At 40.7% G+C, this 19,838-nt stretch overlaps 2 protein-coding genes across 2 annotated transcripts in view; one reads left to right on the top strand and one right to left on the bottom strand.

The window, feature by feature from the left end:
• The window catches only part of slc25a24l (solute carrier family 25 member 24, like), a 137,532-nt gene that overhangs the window by 12,259 nt on the left and 105,435 nt on the right, over window positions 1-19,838 (bottom strand). The gene's annotated exons all lie outside the window — the stretch shown is intronic.
• On the top strand, window positions 1,347-16,205 carry dnajb4 (DnaJ heat shock protein family (Hsp40) member B4). The gene is made up of 3 exons (XM_079569860.1): window positions 1,347-1,904; window positions 7,113-7,684; window positions 15,716-16,205. The coding sequence occupies exons 1-3, from the start codon at window positions 1,694-1,696 to the stop codon at window positions 15,944-15,946; spliced, it is 1,014 nt and encodes a 337-aa protein (XP_079425986.1). The 5' UTR covers window positions 1,347-1,693; the 3' UTR covers window positions 15,947-16,205.

The raw sequence follows: 19,838 nt of genomic DNA on the forward strand, positions 1-19,838 counted from the left end.
AGGTTGTAGGAGTTGTCAGAGCCTGAATAAAGTTAACGCTCAAAATGTTGAATAATTCATTGCATTGATCACTAATCTGTGGCCTTTCACTCCATAGCGAATTAGCCTAAATGTGTCCGTCAATTAAAACGTTTTAACATGAATTAGCCAAGAAGAAGGGAGGGTCAAATGCCTGAGGACCAGAGGTGCCATGGTGCAGTACTCAGATAGATTTACTGAAGTACATGAACTCAAGTATTTTTTCTTCCTAGAATAGTTTTCCCACATGGAACTCTTTACTTCTACTTGAGAAATATTATAATGAGGTACAAGTACTCTTACTTGAGTAAAAAAAAAATAGGTAGGCTACTCTTCCACGGTGAGTATATCTTTAAGCGACAAAAGCTTAAAGCAATACTAGGTAACTTGTTTACCTTAATCAATCCTTTCCACAGTCTCTGGGGATAATACAAATGTTAATGGGATGATTGGGGGGTTTTCATCTCCCCCTGGTGTCTCTGGCCAGAAAACCATAATAGCAACTTTCCTGCCACCGGGTCGGAGTCACCAATACACAATAATGGAATCACAAAGAAGAACCTAACAGGCGAACAGGCAAAGCTAACTGTGGCTAGCGCCTCTTAAACAGTATTTACATCCAAGTTTGAGTGAAAAAAATTATCCCCATTGTGTAATTGGATGAACAATATCCCTCTCTCCCTTTGCCTTTTCTGTCAGCGTAGTATTTACTCTCATGGACAATGAATAAGTAAAAAACCGCAACATGCTACGACACCTACAGTTACGCTTATGGCCTCTTATATAGTCTTTTATATTTTTCTGGCATTTACTCATCTTGAGTAAATATTTGATCTACTCTGCCCACCTCTGGTAAGGACACACCGGCAGCAGTAGGGCTCAAACAGCCAACTTTCGAATAAAAGGGAAAACAAACATTTTATTTTATTTATTTATTTGTGTTTTTGTTATTATTATTATTAGTTTATTTTGGTTGTTGTTGCTGTTCTGTTACAAAAAATTATATATCTGTAGTGAAAAGAATAATGATAAAAAATGAGTTCCCAGAAAAAGGGAAAACTTGACATATCAATCAATCAACGTCTATTTATAGAGCCCTTTGCAAGTGCCCCACAGTAAAAACAAGACAATCTAAAATTCAAATCAAATCAAATTAAGAACAATACTACCACAATATGTCCATGACCAATACTCAGCAGTGCTTAGTTTATATTTATTGATTATTTTTTGTTCTCCTTCCTCTGTGTGTAATTAAAAAAAACATTTTTACTGCAATTTTACATGTTACTCTTTTACTTTGGTGGTCCAGTGCGCGCACCGGAAGCAGCCCGCGGTGCCGTGCGTAGCTTATCGTTGGCCGCCGGTGGATGCAGAGGAGGGAGCCGCAGCAGCAGTGGCTATTTAAAGAGGGTCATCCGGTCCCGGACACATATCAGGGGGTCGACGGTGTTGACTAAGCCCTTCCAAATGCACTCTACCCCGCATTGTGTCACTCCGAGCGCCCGCGTAGAACTGCCCGCCTGCCTCGCTCCATAACAGCCATCGGGGCCGCCTCTTTCCGTGCCATCCAGTTATCCATCTATCCATCGCCTGTAGACACGACTGGGCACGTTCGAGTCCACCTGAGATTCTTGTATTTTCGTGGCGGGGGGAGCGCGAAAACACCAAGGACAACATGGGCAAAGACTACTACAAAACGCTGGGCATCTCGAAAGGAGCGACAGAAGACGATATCAAAAAGGCGTACAGAAAGCAAGCGCTCAAATGGCATCCCGACAAAAATAAGTCCCCAGCGGCCGAGGAGAAATTCAAAGAGATCGCTGAGGCGTACGAGGTGCTGAGCGATCCGAAGAAACGAGAGGTTTACGATCAATTCGGGGAAGAAGGTACGTGGAGATCAGGAGTGTGTCTGAATGGCGTTTTGGCACGGGGGTTTTACGCATTTGGATAGACTGCCTTTGGATTGAATTGCATGGGGATGTCAGTAATGAAGAGGTCATTCGAGGTATTTCACCAAAGGCCAAAGATCTACAGATGGATTGCACACTCACACTCGGCTCATGAAAACACGTACATAGGCCTTCTACATATTAATGTGATTAGGCAATACGTGAAATAGGCCTGTAGCGATCAAACTGTAATCAAAGCTGCTGGGATGGATGAAACTCTTTTCTTACATGGACAATGAGCCATAGATATGTGCATTTCTAATATATCTTCTTTTTGAGTCCACGGAATGTTGCTGGATACTTAGACATAGTGTGCGTGCTGTTTTCCTAATTGGAACATGCCGTAGACCAGGGGTAGGCAACGTCAGGCCCCCGGACCAAATCCGGCTCTCGAGCATAGAAACTCTGGCCCTGGAGATGATATAGAGAAACTTTGTTACACAAATTAGAGAGTACTTTAGCATTTTTAGTGTTAAATGGGAGAAATACTGTCCAGACACCTAATTAGATCACATGGACAACACTGGCATTTGTATAAAGTGGTTAGGGATGGGTACCGCTTATCGATACCGATATGGTATTGAAGAAATAATCATGTTAAAGGGGGGGTATTATGCAAAATGTACTTTTTCAAGCTTTACATCATGTTATTATGTCATTCCCTCATTAAAAACATGCCTGAAGTGTTGCCTTGGCACATTCACATATTTTTGAGTAATCTGTAAAAACTCTGATGGCGGCCATTTTAGGGATAGGTTTGCCTGAGTCCTCCTAGGAACGCCCCCACCTCCTGGAGACGCCTCCGAGCTTTCGTCACCAGCCGAGTAACCAACCACTGCTCCTCAGCAGAACCCCCTCCCCACTGATGCCACAGACAGGGTGTGGAGGGGGCGTGTCGGAAAGAGTCAGAGGTTCTTAAAGAGACAGAGGCCTATTTCAAGACATTTGCCACAGCCATTTTGAGAGAGCAATTTTATACAAGGCAGTTATTCTAATTTACTGCATTTACAGACCAACAGAAGGTTTCGTCATCATTGTAGTGTGATATAGACTGGTGCTATGTGACTGAAAAAAGCATAATACCCCCTCTTTAAGATACCAACTTTTGATGCCTGTTGGGTCCAGGGACAGCATTCTCTTGGTTGTTTCACCTCAGATACATGACAAAAAATCTAAAGGGACTATACAGAGTTTAAAAATGTAAAAATTATGTATTTTCTTTCCCCTCATTTCCTAAGGTGTAGAATGAGCCCAGACCTGTTCACCACAACTGCCTTTAAAATCCTGCCTCTCAAAAAGTTGTTACTTTGGATCCGAATTTCCGTCATGCACGAGCTTAATATTGAAGCCGCAGTTACACGTATGACCTGAGGTGGCAGTAGTGAGTATGAAATGGGCCAACTTGCATCTAGCCCTTTAAAAGAAATAGTCTTTTATGGAATAAATTAACATTATTCCTATATTTTACGGTTCTAGATGTCGATGACAAATATTTTAGTATGTATCAAAAAAATATATTGTTAATTGGTATCGTAAACCAAGTATCGTTTAGTATTAGTATAGGTAGTATAGATATAGGGGGGGTGGGGGAATAACACTGCCCAGCCTAGTGGTGGTATAGGAAGATTTTATTTGACCTTTATTTAATCAGGAAAGTTAAATAAATAAAGTTTGGAATCCATTTTTCAGGAGACTCCTGGCCCCAGATGGGACTCTATTTGAGATGCTTTTAATGTCAATGTATTAATAGTAGTAACAGAAGTACTGGTAGAAGTAGTTGTGCGTAGACTGGTGGTTCTAATACCTTTTCACACCTGGTCCCACCAAAAATCAAACCACTGACTGGGGCTAAAAAAAAAGGGGGAAGAATCCTCAAATTGCACAAAATTAAGTCTAAATTACGTGTAAACCATGTCACCTAGTCTGAATGCAATGCCAATGCAATGAGTTTGATTATTTCTGAGTTTCCCCACTGCTCTCCTCCTGCATGATTCTGGTTCAGAGTTAGAAGGGTGTCCGTGCAGTACAATAAAATACACGATGAAATGAAAGTGTAGGTATATGGGGAATAAATTTTAGACAAAGTTCATGTCCAAGCAGGTGCGGTATAGTTATCCCCAGTAAACCTTTGTGATGCTCAATATTTACTTATTGGCTTAGACTAATAGCATGTGACAGTCAGATCCTTTTCCGTAAGTACATGTTTGTTGTCCTGTACCCACCTCACGCTGCTTCATTAGTCGCTTAAGTGGACAATTTGTGTGAAACCGTCTCCAAATGTCAGCGGTGACTCAGCTCCTGGTGCCTTTGAAAATCATTTCTGATGAGCCCCGGGTCTGACTCACTCCTGTTAAAACGCCTCATGAGTCATGTTCGAACATTCAGTCCAGGTCTAAAGAGCCCTGCCATATGTATACTGTCAACCTGTATATTTATCACAGAATTACCCGTTCAGGTTAGTTTAAGGTACACAGTATTGTCCTTGTTAGGAAAGTTTGTCTATTTGACCCGTTCTTCATCATAAAGCCTGATGAATCCAGAAAGCTCTCTTCATGAGTGTGTTCTGGACTGAAATGGTGTCACATGGCAGTGACTCATCCCTCGGTGTCGCTGGGGGAACCTTACCGGTGCAGGCACATCTCCAGGGTCACCGGCAGAGTCACCTGGTTTTAGCCTATTGTGCATGTTTTGAGTTGATAGGGGACACCACAGCACCCAGAGGAAACTCACAGACACAACCCCGGGAATCAAAACACTAACCCTCTTCCACCTTCTACACCTCATAGAAGTTAATAAGTGTAAAGTCTTTTTTTAAAAACTAGTAATGGATCCTGTATAGCAGGGGTAGGCAGCGTCAGGCCCGGGGGCCAAATCCGGCCCTCCGGCTAGAACCTGTGGCCCTCAAGATGATTTTGAGAAATATTATTACTTAATTTAATCATTTTGGAGTTTAACCTTAGCTAAGCACATTTTCTCCAGTTTGCTTTACTCAAATGTAAAAGCTTCAAGTGGAACTTACAACCTAAAACTGAAGTACGGTTTTTGATTTCACTTTTCTGTTATTTTTTGTTGCTTTTTTCATCACTTTTTTGGTCGTTTTTTGTTATTTTTGTCACTCTTTTGATTCTTTTTTTAAAGACGCTTTTGAGATTTTGGGAAGGTTGAACTGGAGAAAATGTGTTCAGTTAAGGCAGGGGGTTAAGTAATGTAAAAATGTGAGAAATACTGTCAATTACTTAAAAATGTCCAAACAGAACAACAAATTAGGTCATATATTATGCACAGCACTGGCATTTGTAGAAAGTGGTGCTTTACTTTTGGCTAAAATTGTCAGGTTAGGCCCTTGTTCGTTTTACAATGAAGAAAATCGGCCCCCCACCAAGCAAACGTGCCGACCCCTGCTGTATAGTATAGTCCCAGCTCCTGCCAGTGTAGACTCATGGTGTGAGAGTTGTTGTGTCCTTTGGCAAGGCACTTCACCCACTTCACTTGCTTGTATGAATGTAGTGTGTTAGTCTTTGGTGTCAAACAGGCGGCAAAATCCGGCCCGCGAGATGATTTAAACCGGCCCCTTACTTGACTGAGCATAAATTCCAGAGTATGAAAAAAAAGTAAGTCAGTAAGTTATGCATTTTTAAAGGGACTATACGGAGTTTAATCATGTTAAAACTAAGTGACTTTCGGTCAGGCATCATTTAGCACATCATGAAGTTTGTCTTATTCTTTTCTTATTATTTCTTATTCTTATATATAATGTTTAAGATCTTTGGAAAACATGTGACCTAAGATCTAAATGTTCATAATGCCCGAAGACAATAAATAAACTACTAAACTAAACTAAACTAAACTAAGTATTTTCCTCCCCTACATGTTCCAGCCATGTCCTAATGTGTAGAATGAGCTTAGACCTGTTCACCACAACTGCCTCTAAAATCCTGCACAGTCACTCAAAAATGTGTTACTTCTTAATATAGAAGCTGCAGTTATGCGTTAGACCTGAGGTGGCAGTAGTAGTGAGCATAAAATCACCAACTTGTATCTAGACCCTTTAATTTAACCAGTTTTCTCATCCCGGCCACTAGGGGACAGCTCAAATTTAAAAAAGGAAAGAATTCCACACGTCTCCAGCAGGGGGCACTGACATAATAAGAGATAGGATGTAAACAACAAATTATAGCTTTGTGGTAAATGGTCAATCTGTCCCAGGGCAGCTGTGGCAACAACAGCAGTTTACCACCACAGAGTGTGGAGTGAATGAATAATGACAACAGTCTAATGACTACAGTGCACTTTGAGAAACGTGGAAGCCGTTATTATTATTTATTACAGTCCTGTCGGGCTTTTGACCAAATCAGCACTATTTTAAAATCACAACTAAAATGTTTTCTCTGTAGTTTTTCCTGTTTACATTCATGTCACATAAGCTTACAACAGAATCGCATCATTTGGCAGCGTGTTTCCAAATCTCCAGTAAAACATGACCTCCTTTATTTCAATAAAACAAAAGAACAATCATCAAAACAGTTTCTTTGATAAGTATGAACACAGGTCATCCACAAATAATCAACTTCCCAATTTCTCAAAAAATGTTTATTAGTATATGGTCAATTTTTCAGTCCTTCATCAGACAATTTGCCTAATGAAGACCTTCATCAGGCATATTGGCGGTAAGTGTGTGGGAAGTATTGTTTTTACCCATGTACACTGGGATTTTCCCTCATCTCCTACGCACCTGTCTCAAGTACTTGATATGCAAAGTTTTTCTTCTACAACTGCTGAATGGAAAGTTGTACTGAGGAACGGCCTGCAGTGAAATCCTGAGTCCGTCACAATACCTTGAATGATGTTGTAGTTTGTTTGTAGATGTTTTTAAGTCAAAACAATAAGTTACAACTGAACAAAGGTCTTCCATCAGGGAAGATGAAAGTCAATCGATGGTATAACCTGGTCCTTCAGGATGTTCAGGGTGTCGGCTGATATCATTTTTTAGGCCTATAGAGTTGCTGAATTTAGACCTGACGAGTCCAGATCAGAACAGTTAAATCCACGTGGCCAATGTTTATTTGGTCAGGCAGTGTAGTTGAAATTGCAATGTATCTGTTTGTTTTTTTCTTATCTGACATACATTATTATTTTTCCCTCCAGGGCTAAAGGGCGGCAATGGACCGACCGGTGAAGGACCAGGAAACACCTTCACCTACACTTTCCATGGCGACCCACACGCTACTTTCGCCACATTTTTCGGCGGATCCAACCCTTTCGAGATGTTCTTCGGGCGCAAGGCGAACGGCAGAGACGAGGAGGACATGGACGTAGACGGGAACGACGCCTTCGGGTCTTTCCCCGGCTTCAACATGAACGGATTTCCGCGCGACGGCCACATCGGACCCCAGAGGAGAAAGCAGGACCCGCCGATCATCCACGAACTGCGGGTCACGCTGGAGGAGGTGTTTCACGGCTGCACGAAAAGGATGAAAATATCGAGGAAGAGGATGAACCCGGACGGGAGGACCATGCGAACGGAAGATAAGATCCTCACCATAGAGATTAAGCGCGGTTGGAAAGAGGGGACTAAAATCACCTTCCCGAGAGAGGGAGACGAGTCGCCCAACACGATACCGGCCGATATAGTGTTCGTGATCAAAGACAAACCACATCCACATTTCAGACGCGAAGGGTCCAACATAGTCTACGGTGTTCGGATCAGCTTGAGGCAGGTGAGTGTTACATGTGGCAAAAACGCCACCCGCCCGCCGCCTTATTGGATAATGGTAAATGGCCTCAACTTATATAACGCTTTTCCACCTACATCAGCCACTCAAAGCTCTTTACAGCAATGAACCACTCACCCATTAACACATCAATGTACACATACACTGGAGGCAAGGTGGGTGAAGTGTCTTTCCTAGGCGGGATTTGAACCCCCGACCTTCCGATCATGAGACGACCCACTCTACCAACATCGCCACTGTTTGTAATGCAAAATAATGTCAAGCTGAGTTTAAATCACAAAAACGGCTTAAACTGCTCATCTATCCCCCATGTTTGTACTGTCAGTGAGCGGCAACAGGAATTACTACAACCACGGAGTATTTTGCCTAAAATGCTAACAATTAGCAACTGTGATTACTAGCTTACAAGCCTAACATCTGCTGTCGAACCAATTTAAATGAAACGTTCTACGCCCATACATACATCCCCCTGTCTGGCCTTTGTGCCCGTGGAAGAGCTTGGTCGCTTCTAACTTCACCCCGTTTGGAGCCATAGGAATATGCTGGGAGAGGCCAAATGCTAACAGCATCTTTGGTCGTTTTGCGTGACTGAGGGCACACACAAAGACCAGACAGGTACGCATCAACTCGTCTAAGCTCAGGTAAGAATATATCTCAGTATGGAAAAACGGTGGCCTGTTCCTTTAAGTAGGCATCTTGGACTATAGCTGACGCCTGTTCATGCTGCAATTTGACTGCGTTATTTAGAATAATGGAGCTGGCTTTTTATAATAATAAAAGTAGTAACAGGATAAGATTAGAATGATGTTGCGCATGTTCAGACAAACAAGTGGTGGTCTGAATGAGCCTGAAGCCCATCCATCCATCCATCCATTTTCTTCCACTTGTACGTTGCCGGGTCATGGGGGCAGCTGTTGGAGCCCAAATTACACTGCACCAGCCCCTTATGTCTCCGGCTGCAGGTGGTGGGTCCACGGGAGGACGGCCTCATGGTTCTAACCATGGCCTGTTGGTCTCTCATAAGGGGCTTCTGAACCGCTCTTTGTCTGACCCGTCACCTAGGACCTGTTTGCCCTGGGAGACCCTACCAGGGGCACGAAGCCCCCGACAACAGAGCCCCCAGGATCATTCGAGTGCTCAAACCCCCCCACCACGCTAAGGTGGCGGTTCCAGGAGGGGAGCCTGAAGCCTGTGTTCAATAATGACTTTAAAGAGAGGCAAAAAAGTTTCAGTGGAAAGTCTATAGGAGCCAGGAACATCCGGAGCCAGCCGCCATTTCCCTTTGGTTTCAGGAAGAAGCCACAATTAGTTCATTCATAGTTTTATTGTCTATGATCTGATCCGACAAGAAGCAAAAACTTGACTGAATTTGTTATTGCATTTCTCTCAGAGGCTACTTTTATTTGCCAATTTGTATTTAAGTAAAACCTCAAAAGGTCTGTACATCAGTTAGTGATTTCTAACTTGGCTTTTACTTCATCTTTAAGTGATAGATGGGTCGACAACAGCTCAAAACATCTGGACCGTTCATGGCTATAGGAAAAATACATTGAGCAACAAGCTAATGAACTCGGAAAAGTTGCCTGGACTCGCCGACTCACGATCAAACGCCACTTCTGCTGTGTTCGATCATCCATGAGCAGAGATTTGTGATGATATAATGGTGCTTAATGAGAGTGTTTCGGCGACTGTTTAGCCCTGTTCACCCACTCCATCACATCAATCCAAAAGTGTTCCTGAAACTATTCATTTACAAATCAAGCTCTGTTCTAACATAATGGAGTATAAAGGTCTTCTGACAACTGAATGATGCCTTGTAAATGGTTGAAACTTTCAGTGTGTGTGGAAGTGCTCGGGAACAAAGAGGCAATTTGGTTTCATTATGTAATTTCAAACTTGAGAGATAGATATTGATCAGTTTCTGCCGACCCTCCAATATGGCGCTGACTGTCCTGCGTTGCCATGGAGATGAGCTGCGGTAAACTCAGTATTTGTATTGTCCACTTTGAATACCTCAGTTATTTCTGTAGCAAATACGTATGCACTTATGTAAAGAAACAGAGCACCTTTTACTTCTATTGTAGTAATATTTGACCAGTAGTATCTGTACTTTTACTCAAGTAATGAAATTGAGTACTTTGACCACCTCTGTCATGGAGCAAGAATGCACAATGTACACTGCAAAAAGTAATTAGTATAAACATCTCAATTTCAGCACAATAATCCAAATTTTAGCTGTTTTGACTAGTTAAGAAGTTCTTGGGCATTTGTCCTAGATTATTTCACTTGTTCTGAGATGTTTCTGACTCGTTTCGATACATTTCGTCCTTATTTCAGGTCCTTTTCTTTGCCATTGGGGTCAGAATATTGGTCTTATCTCATTGGCAATTTTATCTTCTTATTTCAAGCGAGATTTACCCTAGAACTGGTCTGAAATATCCTCAAACAAGCAAAGTAAACTTGGTCCGATCAGGAAAAGTGTCTAAATGAGTGAAAACTGCTCAAAACAAGATACATTTCCTCAATTCAAGTCATTTAAGCCAATGCTTGATATTCACTTTTTGCAGTGTATTTACATGGAGTTTTTCACAGGTAAAAATCACAAAGAGCCGATACAATACTTTTGTTAGGTGTGACATCATGACTTCCTCTTCCGGGTACTAACAGACCGGCAAATATGTGAGAAAAAAACATAAAAAACTCTTAAAAACAACCATCAGTATTTCTGAAACTCAACAGAGAGTTACTGAACATACTTATTTCTCAGACTCATTAGCCAAAAATGCCGCACCTACTGCCAAAAAAGTTTACTGAAGTCGCTACTTCCGGGGTTAGCGTAGCTGCTATGGTGTTAGCATTTATCTCCGCTAACCAGGATGTACCGATTTTGGTAAATGTTACTTTTATAGCAGTAGCTACAGCATTTTTGGCTAATGGACCTGATACATAACTACTAACTCTCTGTTGAGTTTCAGAAATATTGATTGTGGTATTAAAGAGTTTTTTGTTGTTTCTCGCACATCTGCGAACCAGGAAGTAGAGCTGTGACGCCACCACTTAACAAACGTATAGAATCTGTAACATTTATTCATAAAATAAATCGAATAAAAGCCTGGTCAACAAAAGGTTTTCCTAAATCAACATGTCTTCAGCTGCTTTTCGAAAGAGTTTACAGACCTGGTTGAATGTGTGTGTAATAGCTAGAATTTAACCTTGGAAAGTTTGCCTACAGGGCGATATCAGGTCTAAATCTCCCTCAATTAAGCTTAGACTAAACCGGGAACAAACAAGGCCCAAAACCTAAGGAGCCAGTCATCAATGGACCGCGCACCACAGTTTGCAAACCACTGACTAATTCAACCCGGTGCATCTCCCACTCCATATTTTTAGCAGCGTTTTTAGTCACATCCGACTCCTACACAGTCCCGACACTAAAACGCTTTTCATAGTACTCCGGGATCGATACCCGTAGGTAGTGTTCTTTAAATATCCCGGGAGATGACAGGTGTAGTAAATTAGCGTACTCCATGGGCTGATGTCGTCCATAATGAGTGTTTGGAGAGAGAGAGGACACATTGTGGTGCTGTGGAGGCCGCCCACGCAGATCTGCAGCATGAACCAGGGCTCTTCCTCCCACTCTCCTCCTGCACAGAGACATGGATTTCACGAGTATAAGATTCTATAAGAACTTGGAGCAGCCATTCCCAAAGTGTGGACGATAGGAATTCACCCTGTTCTGGAATAAATCTACATACATTTTAGTATAAATTTCTTATTTAATGTTTGGTAAGTAGACAACATTACATTTCTGCCTCCAAACTGCTCTTTATTGTCTTTATGATCAACAAGTGTTTACAGGTGGTTACAAAGCACATTACATTGAACTAAATGTGGCAGGTAAGGGCGAGGGTAGTGTAAAATAAAGTAATACGCTAGATCACACTCTCTGGTTGCATTAGCTTCGATTGCGGCCAACATTCGCCAGGGCAAGGGTTGCAAAGTTAAAGGAATAGGCCACCGCTTTTCCATACTGAGATATGTTCTAACCTGAGCTTAGACGAGTTCATTTGTACCTGTCTGGTCTTCACGCGTGCCCTCAGTCATGTAAAAACAGCACAGGCATTAGCATTTAGCCTCTCCTCCTCTCCAAACAAGGTGAAGATAGAAGCTACCAAGCTCTTCCACGTTTTCCCTATTTAAATATGGTTACGTAAAGTGTGACACGATGAAGTATAGTTACACAAAATTAAACAATGTGGATTTTCTAAGCGGATAAAGAGGGGAACTATATTGTAACGCGCAATAATACCAGGAGTAGTTCGACATCCGCACAGTAATATCTTCACTTTACTCTGCGGATGTCGAACTACTCCTGGTTCCATGGAAAAGTTTGAAAAAGCACTAAATAAAGCATTTTTTCTCCGCTAACCCAGATGTACCGATTTTGGTAAATATTGCTTTTATAGCAGTAGGTGCAGCATATTTGGCTAATCTACGGACCCGGTGACGTCACAGCTCTACTTCCTGTTTCGCAGATGTGCAAGAAACTACAAAAAACTCTTTAATACCACAATCAATAGTTCTGAAACTCAACAGAGAGTTACTGAACACACTTATTTATCAGGTCCATTAGCCAAAAATGCTGTACCTACTGCTATAAAAGTAATATTTACCAAAATCAGTACATCCAGGTTAGCGGAGATAAATACTAACGGCGCAGCAGCTACGCTAACCCCGGAAGTAGTGACTTTAGTAAATATAACTTTTTTAGCAGTAGATGCGGCATTTTTGGCTAATGAGTCTGAGAAATAAGTAGGTTCAGTAACTCTCCGCTGAGTTTCAGAAATATTGATGTTGTTTTTAAGAGTTTTTTATGTTTTTTTCTCGCATATTTGCCGGTATGCTAGTACCCGGAAGCAGAAGTTCGGATGTCAGAGAATTTACAACAATAATGCTTTCCCAATCACAGTTAAGAGTTGAACAGTGTTTAAGACGTCAACATTTCCATGTCTCACCACCAAGGTTTGAAGAGGGCATTGTTTTATATTAGCCGCCAAGTTAAAATGTCCTTTTGGAAATGCAATTAAACACATAAGCTTCTGCAAAGTCACAAGATTTATTTCCATCCAGTGTTACATTCATACCATATCTATCTCACACATCCCAAAGCTTCTCAATCCATGTGTGAAAATGGCAAATCATCATGCAATGTTGGTAACCCTCTTTTTGCCATCTAAAATGCTTCAATGGTGCATTACGACACACTCAACCCATTGATTGCCCTGTTCTTTCCTTTGCTTCATATTCAAAGCCGCATTAGCAAAAATCTCTACGCAGCCCCCTGTTACCGATCTTTGCTTAAACGTTCCCATCTGAGGCCAGCGCTTGCATAATAACTCACAAAAGTATCGTGTTAAATAGGTCGGTTGCGCAATCTTTAATCAATATGTAGCTTTGCAAAATTATCCTGTGACTCAGTGGGCCGAGATTAGAAAGTGCCAGACTGGGCGAGGGAAGAAATATCACAAAGCAAAAGGGCATGAAAAAGATGTCACAGCCTTCTTCGGATCAACGTCTCCGAAGACAAGCCCGGAATAGCACAGTCACAAGAGAGGTTTTTCTAATCACTCAGCTGTTTCACACATTGAACACAATATCTAACACGTTTTGAACAGAAGCGAGATGATTGTGTCTATTGTATTCTCCCATTTACCTGATGTAATGTGGTCCCCATCCAAAGGTACTGCACGCTGCTCAATTTTATCCTTCATTATGTAATCATCTGCCTGGGGGAAGACTGACAGAAATGGTATCGGCGACTTCAGGCTTTTAATCTATGGCAGAAGATGCCCAGAAGATATTGAGAAATATAATAGCCTAACATACAACGTAAACACAATAAATTATAGAATCATTATCAGGGAAGATAAAGAAAATACATAATTTTAACATTTTTAAACTGTATAGTCCTTTTAATGCACAAAAGTCTTCCATTGTCTCGTGCAAACTCCCAAACTAGGTACTGTTTGTGCCAAAGAAATGACATGAAACCTGTCGATTATAAAGTCCCTGGACGAATATTGAGATTGACTAAAGAAGAGACTGCGATTTCGATTGAGCCCTAGTTCCAGCCAAGGTGAGGAATCTCGGCTCCCAATGTTTGAATTCGGCCACAAAATGTCCAGTGTCTTTCCCAGAATCACAGTGACATCGTGCTCTTGATGATGGTGCCAGTGAAACCGCGACCTTTGGGTTTGTGTGCGACGACGGCTGTTATTACTGATCCTGTCCTGACCACATAATACTGCATCCCTGTCTTTGTTCAGAGCTAAGTTTAAATATAGATAAACACAAATGTTTTGAAATGCTATGATTACTATGTAGCACATTACTTTAGAGGGCAGTAATTGCATGGCAATTGGAAAGAACAAGAAGGGTTCCTAAAAATGTACCAGCAATAACATCACAATTATCCACTTTAACCTCTTAACTCTAATCTAAAAGCTTCTTGTAAAAAGTGTCAAAATAGCGACGGAGACAAGGATGAAAATGCAGCAAAAAATGTGACAAAAAAGCAACAAAAATATGACGAAAACATGGCAACATCGCAAGGAAAATGAGGCGTTACTCTGGCCTATAGGCTGTGAACTCTCCAGTCAAGAACCTTTAGATTTGGCTAAAGTCAAACTTGAAAAAATGCACTTGGTCAAGGTGGAGGGTAAGAGGTTAACAGAAAAGTACACTTTTTATGTTTTGGCTTTTCTTTATTTTCAACACTATTTACATTGTGTGATTCTTATTGAAGACACACATGAGATTATGTAGGAAACAAAAAAGGGAAATCACTCAAAATATGTTTTATATTTCAAATTATTAAAAATTGTCCCTCTTCATTCTCAATGAGCGTCATAAGGTCATCACTGAAATGGTTTAACAGTCTGTGAAGTCAAAACCATTTCATTTCAAGTGTGCAAAGCAGTGTTGGGGAGAATACTTTGAAATTGTATTAGTTACTGAATACTGAATACCTACTTTTTTGTAACGTATCCCGTATCCCGTTACTTTTAGAACACGTTCACATTGATTGTCTGGTTGGTTAGGAAGTCAAACTCTCTTGGCAGATGGAGCAGCAGATTCAGCATCATGTGACACAGTGCAGTGTGTAAATCTTTATTTTGTTTTAGGAGGAAAAACAGGTCAACATTAAACATTCTTTCTTAAAGAGACTATTCAGAGTTTAAAGTATTTTCCTCCCCCTACATGTTCCAGCCATGTCCTGATGTGTAGAAGCTGCAGTTACACGTATGACCTGAGGCGGCAGTAGTGAGTATAAAATGACCAATTTGCTTCTAGCCCCTTTAATAATGTTGTGCAATATGGAGCTAAAATTTAATGACTGATACTGTGATGTATTCTCTTGATATTTGGAAAGTAACTTTATTCTAAATACTCTCAAACGAAAATGTAACTTTACCAGAATACAGTAACTCAAAATGAGTATTCAAAATACATGTATTTAGTTACTCCCCAACACAGCGAAACGCGGCTATACTTTAAAGAACTTAAAGTGATAGTCTGTAAGTTTGCAAGAAAGCCACTCCAAGTTTGCAAAATGAGGAGAGTAGGAACAGAAGTTAACGATCAAGCTCCTCCCCCTTCCCTGATTGGTCCTGACACTTCACAGGAAAAGCTCGTCTCATTGGTCAAAGTGGTCTTCTGATTAGTTGCTGAAATCAGCAAAGGGAGGGACTTTAGAAAAAAAAAAATTTTTTATATTACTTATGTTACGTCAAATTTCGAACCCAGGCGGTCAATTAATGGCATGTCCACTTAATAAAGGACTTTTAGTCAGGTATCGGAGTGCCTTGGATTTTTCTCTTTTTCTGCCTACAATGTAAATGGTCTTGAAAATGTATATATCCCTAATTACCATGATATTTCCACCTTTTCAATGTTATTACAGAGCTGTATCGTGCGACCGTTTGCCTCTTCTAACATCCATCTCCCTCTTTACAGTCTCTCTGCGGCTGCTCCGTCACCGTCTCCACCATCGACGGCAAAACGTGCAACATGAAAATCACGGACGTCATCAAACCGGGCATGAGGCGGACCGTGGCGGGACAGGGCCTGCCTTTCCCCAAAAACCCGGAGCAGAGGGGGGACCTGGTGGTCGAGTTTGACGTCAACTTCCCCGAAACCTTACCCAGCAACGCCAAGGATGTGCTAAAGCGCCACTTGCCCACATAAAAGAGCCGGTTTCCTTATAAAGACACTGTTCGGTGACAGTTGGCAGATGGACCCCCCACAAATGTGCAATTTCTATTTTGAACAGTGTTATTTTGAAGAAGCGCCGCGCATGCTGCAAGTGGAGAGCGGTGATGTGAGGTAGACTGTTAGATATAGTCCACAAAGAGGTATTTTTTTCCCCTTGCATTTGTACACGTTTGTTTGCTTTAAAAGTGTATCTGCAGTGAGTCTGTAGGTGCCGAAATGTGATAAAATGCTCGTAAAATATGGTGCCAAACAGAAGCCAGACACGTCTTCAATGGAGTTCGATGGTGAAGGTCGAGATTAGAGCAAGATAAATCCATAGACATTTTTGGATTCCATTTATGAGACAGTATTTTTCAGACTTTTTAGTAAAGACATTGCTACTTTGGGCTTGATACAGGGTGTGGACGTAAGTCATGTAACGGCAATACTGAGACGCAGACATTGACAATCATTCACGCCCACATTCATCAAAATGGCCAAGTTTTTTTTATGCATTTATGACCCAAGTTTGTCATTTTGACCCCTTAAAATTATAAGCTTCTATTTAACATTTTTGTCGAAATGGAGTTTTTCACATTATTGTTCCTGAACCCATTTTGTACACCAGTCATTCTCAAAGTCCAGCACACAGGGCCCCCCAATAACATGAATTCACTCTTTTTCGTGTTGTTCTCATTCAATTTTCATTATTTTACAAAACAATTCACAAATAATAGTAATTATTGGCTAAAGACATGCGGAAAAATCTAAACTTTCTCCCATTACTCCAAAACTACTTTAAAGCAGTACTAAGTAACTCATGCCCCTAGAGGCCATAAGCGCCACTGCAGGTGTCGTAGCATGTTTGTTTTACTCATTAGTTGTCCGTGAGAGTAAATACTACGCTGACAGAAAAGACAAAGAGAGAGAGGGATATTGTACATCCAATTACACAATGGAGATATTTTTTTTCTCTCAAACTTGGCTGTAAATACTGTTTAAATAGCGCTAGCCCGCAGTTAGTTTTGCCCGTTAGCCTGTTAGCTTCTCCTTCGTGATTCCATTAGTGTGTATTGGTGACTCCGGGTCGGTGGCAGGAAAGTTGCAGGTGCGGTTTTCTGGCCAGAGACACCAGGGGGAGATGAAAGACCCCCAATCATCCCATTAATTACATTAACACTAGTATTACCCCCAGAGGAACTACGGAAAGGGTTTTTTTAAGGTAAACAAGTTACTTAGTACTGCTTTAACAAATGCTGAATTACAGCTATATTTTTCTACCAAATGACCGTACAGTGACATGGAGAGGAGCAAAGTAGCTCAACAGCCCATAAATACAGAAATAGTAGACAATGCTAACCAGGAAGCTAACATTAGCATCATGCTACATGCTATGTGTAATTTAATTGAGTTTTTTTTTTTTTTTTTCTGCACACTCAGCTGGGAAAAGACATTCATACACACCCGATTTTGACTTGACTTTTTTGTGTGTGATAAATATATTTATAGAGTTTGGGAATGTGATGTCATATCACGAATCATTATAGGATTGGCAGCAATTATAAACTAATGGAGATTTTATAAGTTAAAATACTGGAGTTATTGTTCACATTAAAACACTTTAACACCACAGTGTGTTAGATGTATTTACCAGCAGTAACTCAGCAGCTAATGGAGTTGTGGAGCTTTTTTTTTTCACTTTTTATACTGTTTTTAGCTAATGTTAGTCAATGGAAATGTATGCTAACAGCTGCAAAGATGGCGTATCTCCATGGTAACTATAGAACTCTATAGTCCACCAGAAAGTGGCGAAAATGAGTGAGAAATTGAGATTCCCAGAACATAGACTTCTTCCTTCCTCCTCGGCTACACGGACCGGGAATGACTGCTGTTCACGATATATTCTTCTTGTAGATTTTGGTGCCTTTTAAAAAAAAAAAAAAAAGATTTTATCAGCAAAACATTTTAACCACTGCCATTTCATTCGACTTTAAAACTTTAATCAACACAGAATATTATAATTCTATGGGGATGATTTGTGTAATCCGTCAGTCTCCATAGCAACGACACATCAACTAATCTTCCTGGATGAGAGGCAAAACCAGAAACAAGTTCACACGACTCCTGTTTGAAACTTTTTATGGCCTAGCCTGATGTTATAGTGTTTTAGGTATGTTTTTATAGCCACACATTTTGAGTTATAAGCTCTATGTGTCGCGCACAGTGGCAGATACATGTAGGCTCCTCAACATTTATTTCTAAAGTAACGTTTTTGCACATCTTTTTAACCAAAGTGTGCCGACCTGGATCGATGCCAAATCACTCCATAGAAATCTGTCATTTTGTGCTGAAAAACAATGTCACAATTGCTATTTATTTGTGCATTTCAACCACAATAAAATCCTGAATGTCTGCATATAAATTTGTATGTAAACTGATAGAGAGATTTATGCTTTACAAATGTATTTATTACGATAGCTTGCGTATTTAAAGTCTGCATATTAGCCTTTTCGCCATATAGTTCTCCCTGCAGTTTGGGGATATTTTGATAATTGTGAATATTTTGTTGTTGTTTTACTCTTTCCTATGTGCAAAGATACACGGCTGAATAAATCTGCGAAGGTCTGAAGGTGTAATAATAGTCACTGTCAGCTGTTGCTCGTCATCTGCCAACGCGCTGCCCTTTCGCTGGCCACTAGGGGACGCCACATCATCACCGCTAAAGGGCCCATAATTGGGAGCTATTTCGAGATGCAATTTTCTAAACAGAGGGCCAGGTGGGTGATTGCTTTGTAATGCGAGGGATAATTCGTGCATGCAGACGACTCTAGAGGCTTGTAAGATCTGCTGCTGAGACGACAGAAGGGAACTTGGAAGGCATAAAAGTCCAAAACAAACATGCCAGCGATGCCAGACATGCTCCTAATGATCAGCCCAACACCAACGATGCTTTTTTTTTTTTTTTTTAATCAAAATAAAGGATTAGGAAGATGACCTAATGCAGGCCTGGGGTCCAAATCTGGCCCTCCAGCACAGAACCTCTGGCCCCCAAGATGATTTTGAGAAACATTATCACACAAATCAGAGAGTACTTTAATATTTTTAGAGTTGAAAGGGAGGAAAATGGGAGAAATCCTGTCAATACCACCAATAGGTTGTGGTCACGTGACATCACAACATTCTTAAGAGCCAATAGTTTTAACATTGAAGTGGAGCAACTGAAAATTTGCAAAATTTGCAAAGGTGTTACCGTTTGTTTATCATCTTGAATTAGTTCAAACCGACTCAAAATCAACATAAAGAAGTTTTATTTAAATGATTTCATTTATCTCATTTCACCTCTTGACTTCCACCTGAACGGATCCCATTTTCTCCAGTTTGGCTTTACCCTAATCAAAAAGCTTCTTGGGGAAAAAGCACCAAAATAGCCACACAAACATTCAACAAAGATGTGACAAAAATGTGACAAAAACTCAACCAAAGAGAGACAAAAATTCCACAAATATGACAAAAATTCAACAAAAATGTGACAAAAATTCAACAAAAATGTGACAAAAACTCAACCAACGAGTGACAAAAGTTCAACAAAAATTCAACAAAAATTCAACAAAAACAAAATATACAAAAGATGGCACAACACAGCAACAACACGAGGAAAACGATCAGTTTTGTGGTCTTAGCTTTCAAATGAGGTGTTACACAGGCCTATATGATAGACAAAGAGGACAGAATGCATTTGGTTTAGGCGGATGGTAAGAGGTTAAGACGGTCATTTTTCCAGTGTTTTACTTCAGCCCTCAGTCTTTTTACAATTAAGAAGATCGTCCCTGCGCTAAGAAGACTCGCCCAACCCTGACCCCATTTATTTAAACCTCATGTCTCTAAC

The sequence above is a fragment of the Gobius niger genome (genome assembly GCF_951799975.1).
Source record: "Gobius niger genome assembly, chromosome: 13".
Lineage (NCBI taxonomy): Eukaryota > Metazoa > Chordata > Actinopteri > Gobiiformes > Gobiidae > Gobius > Gobius niger.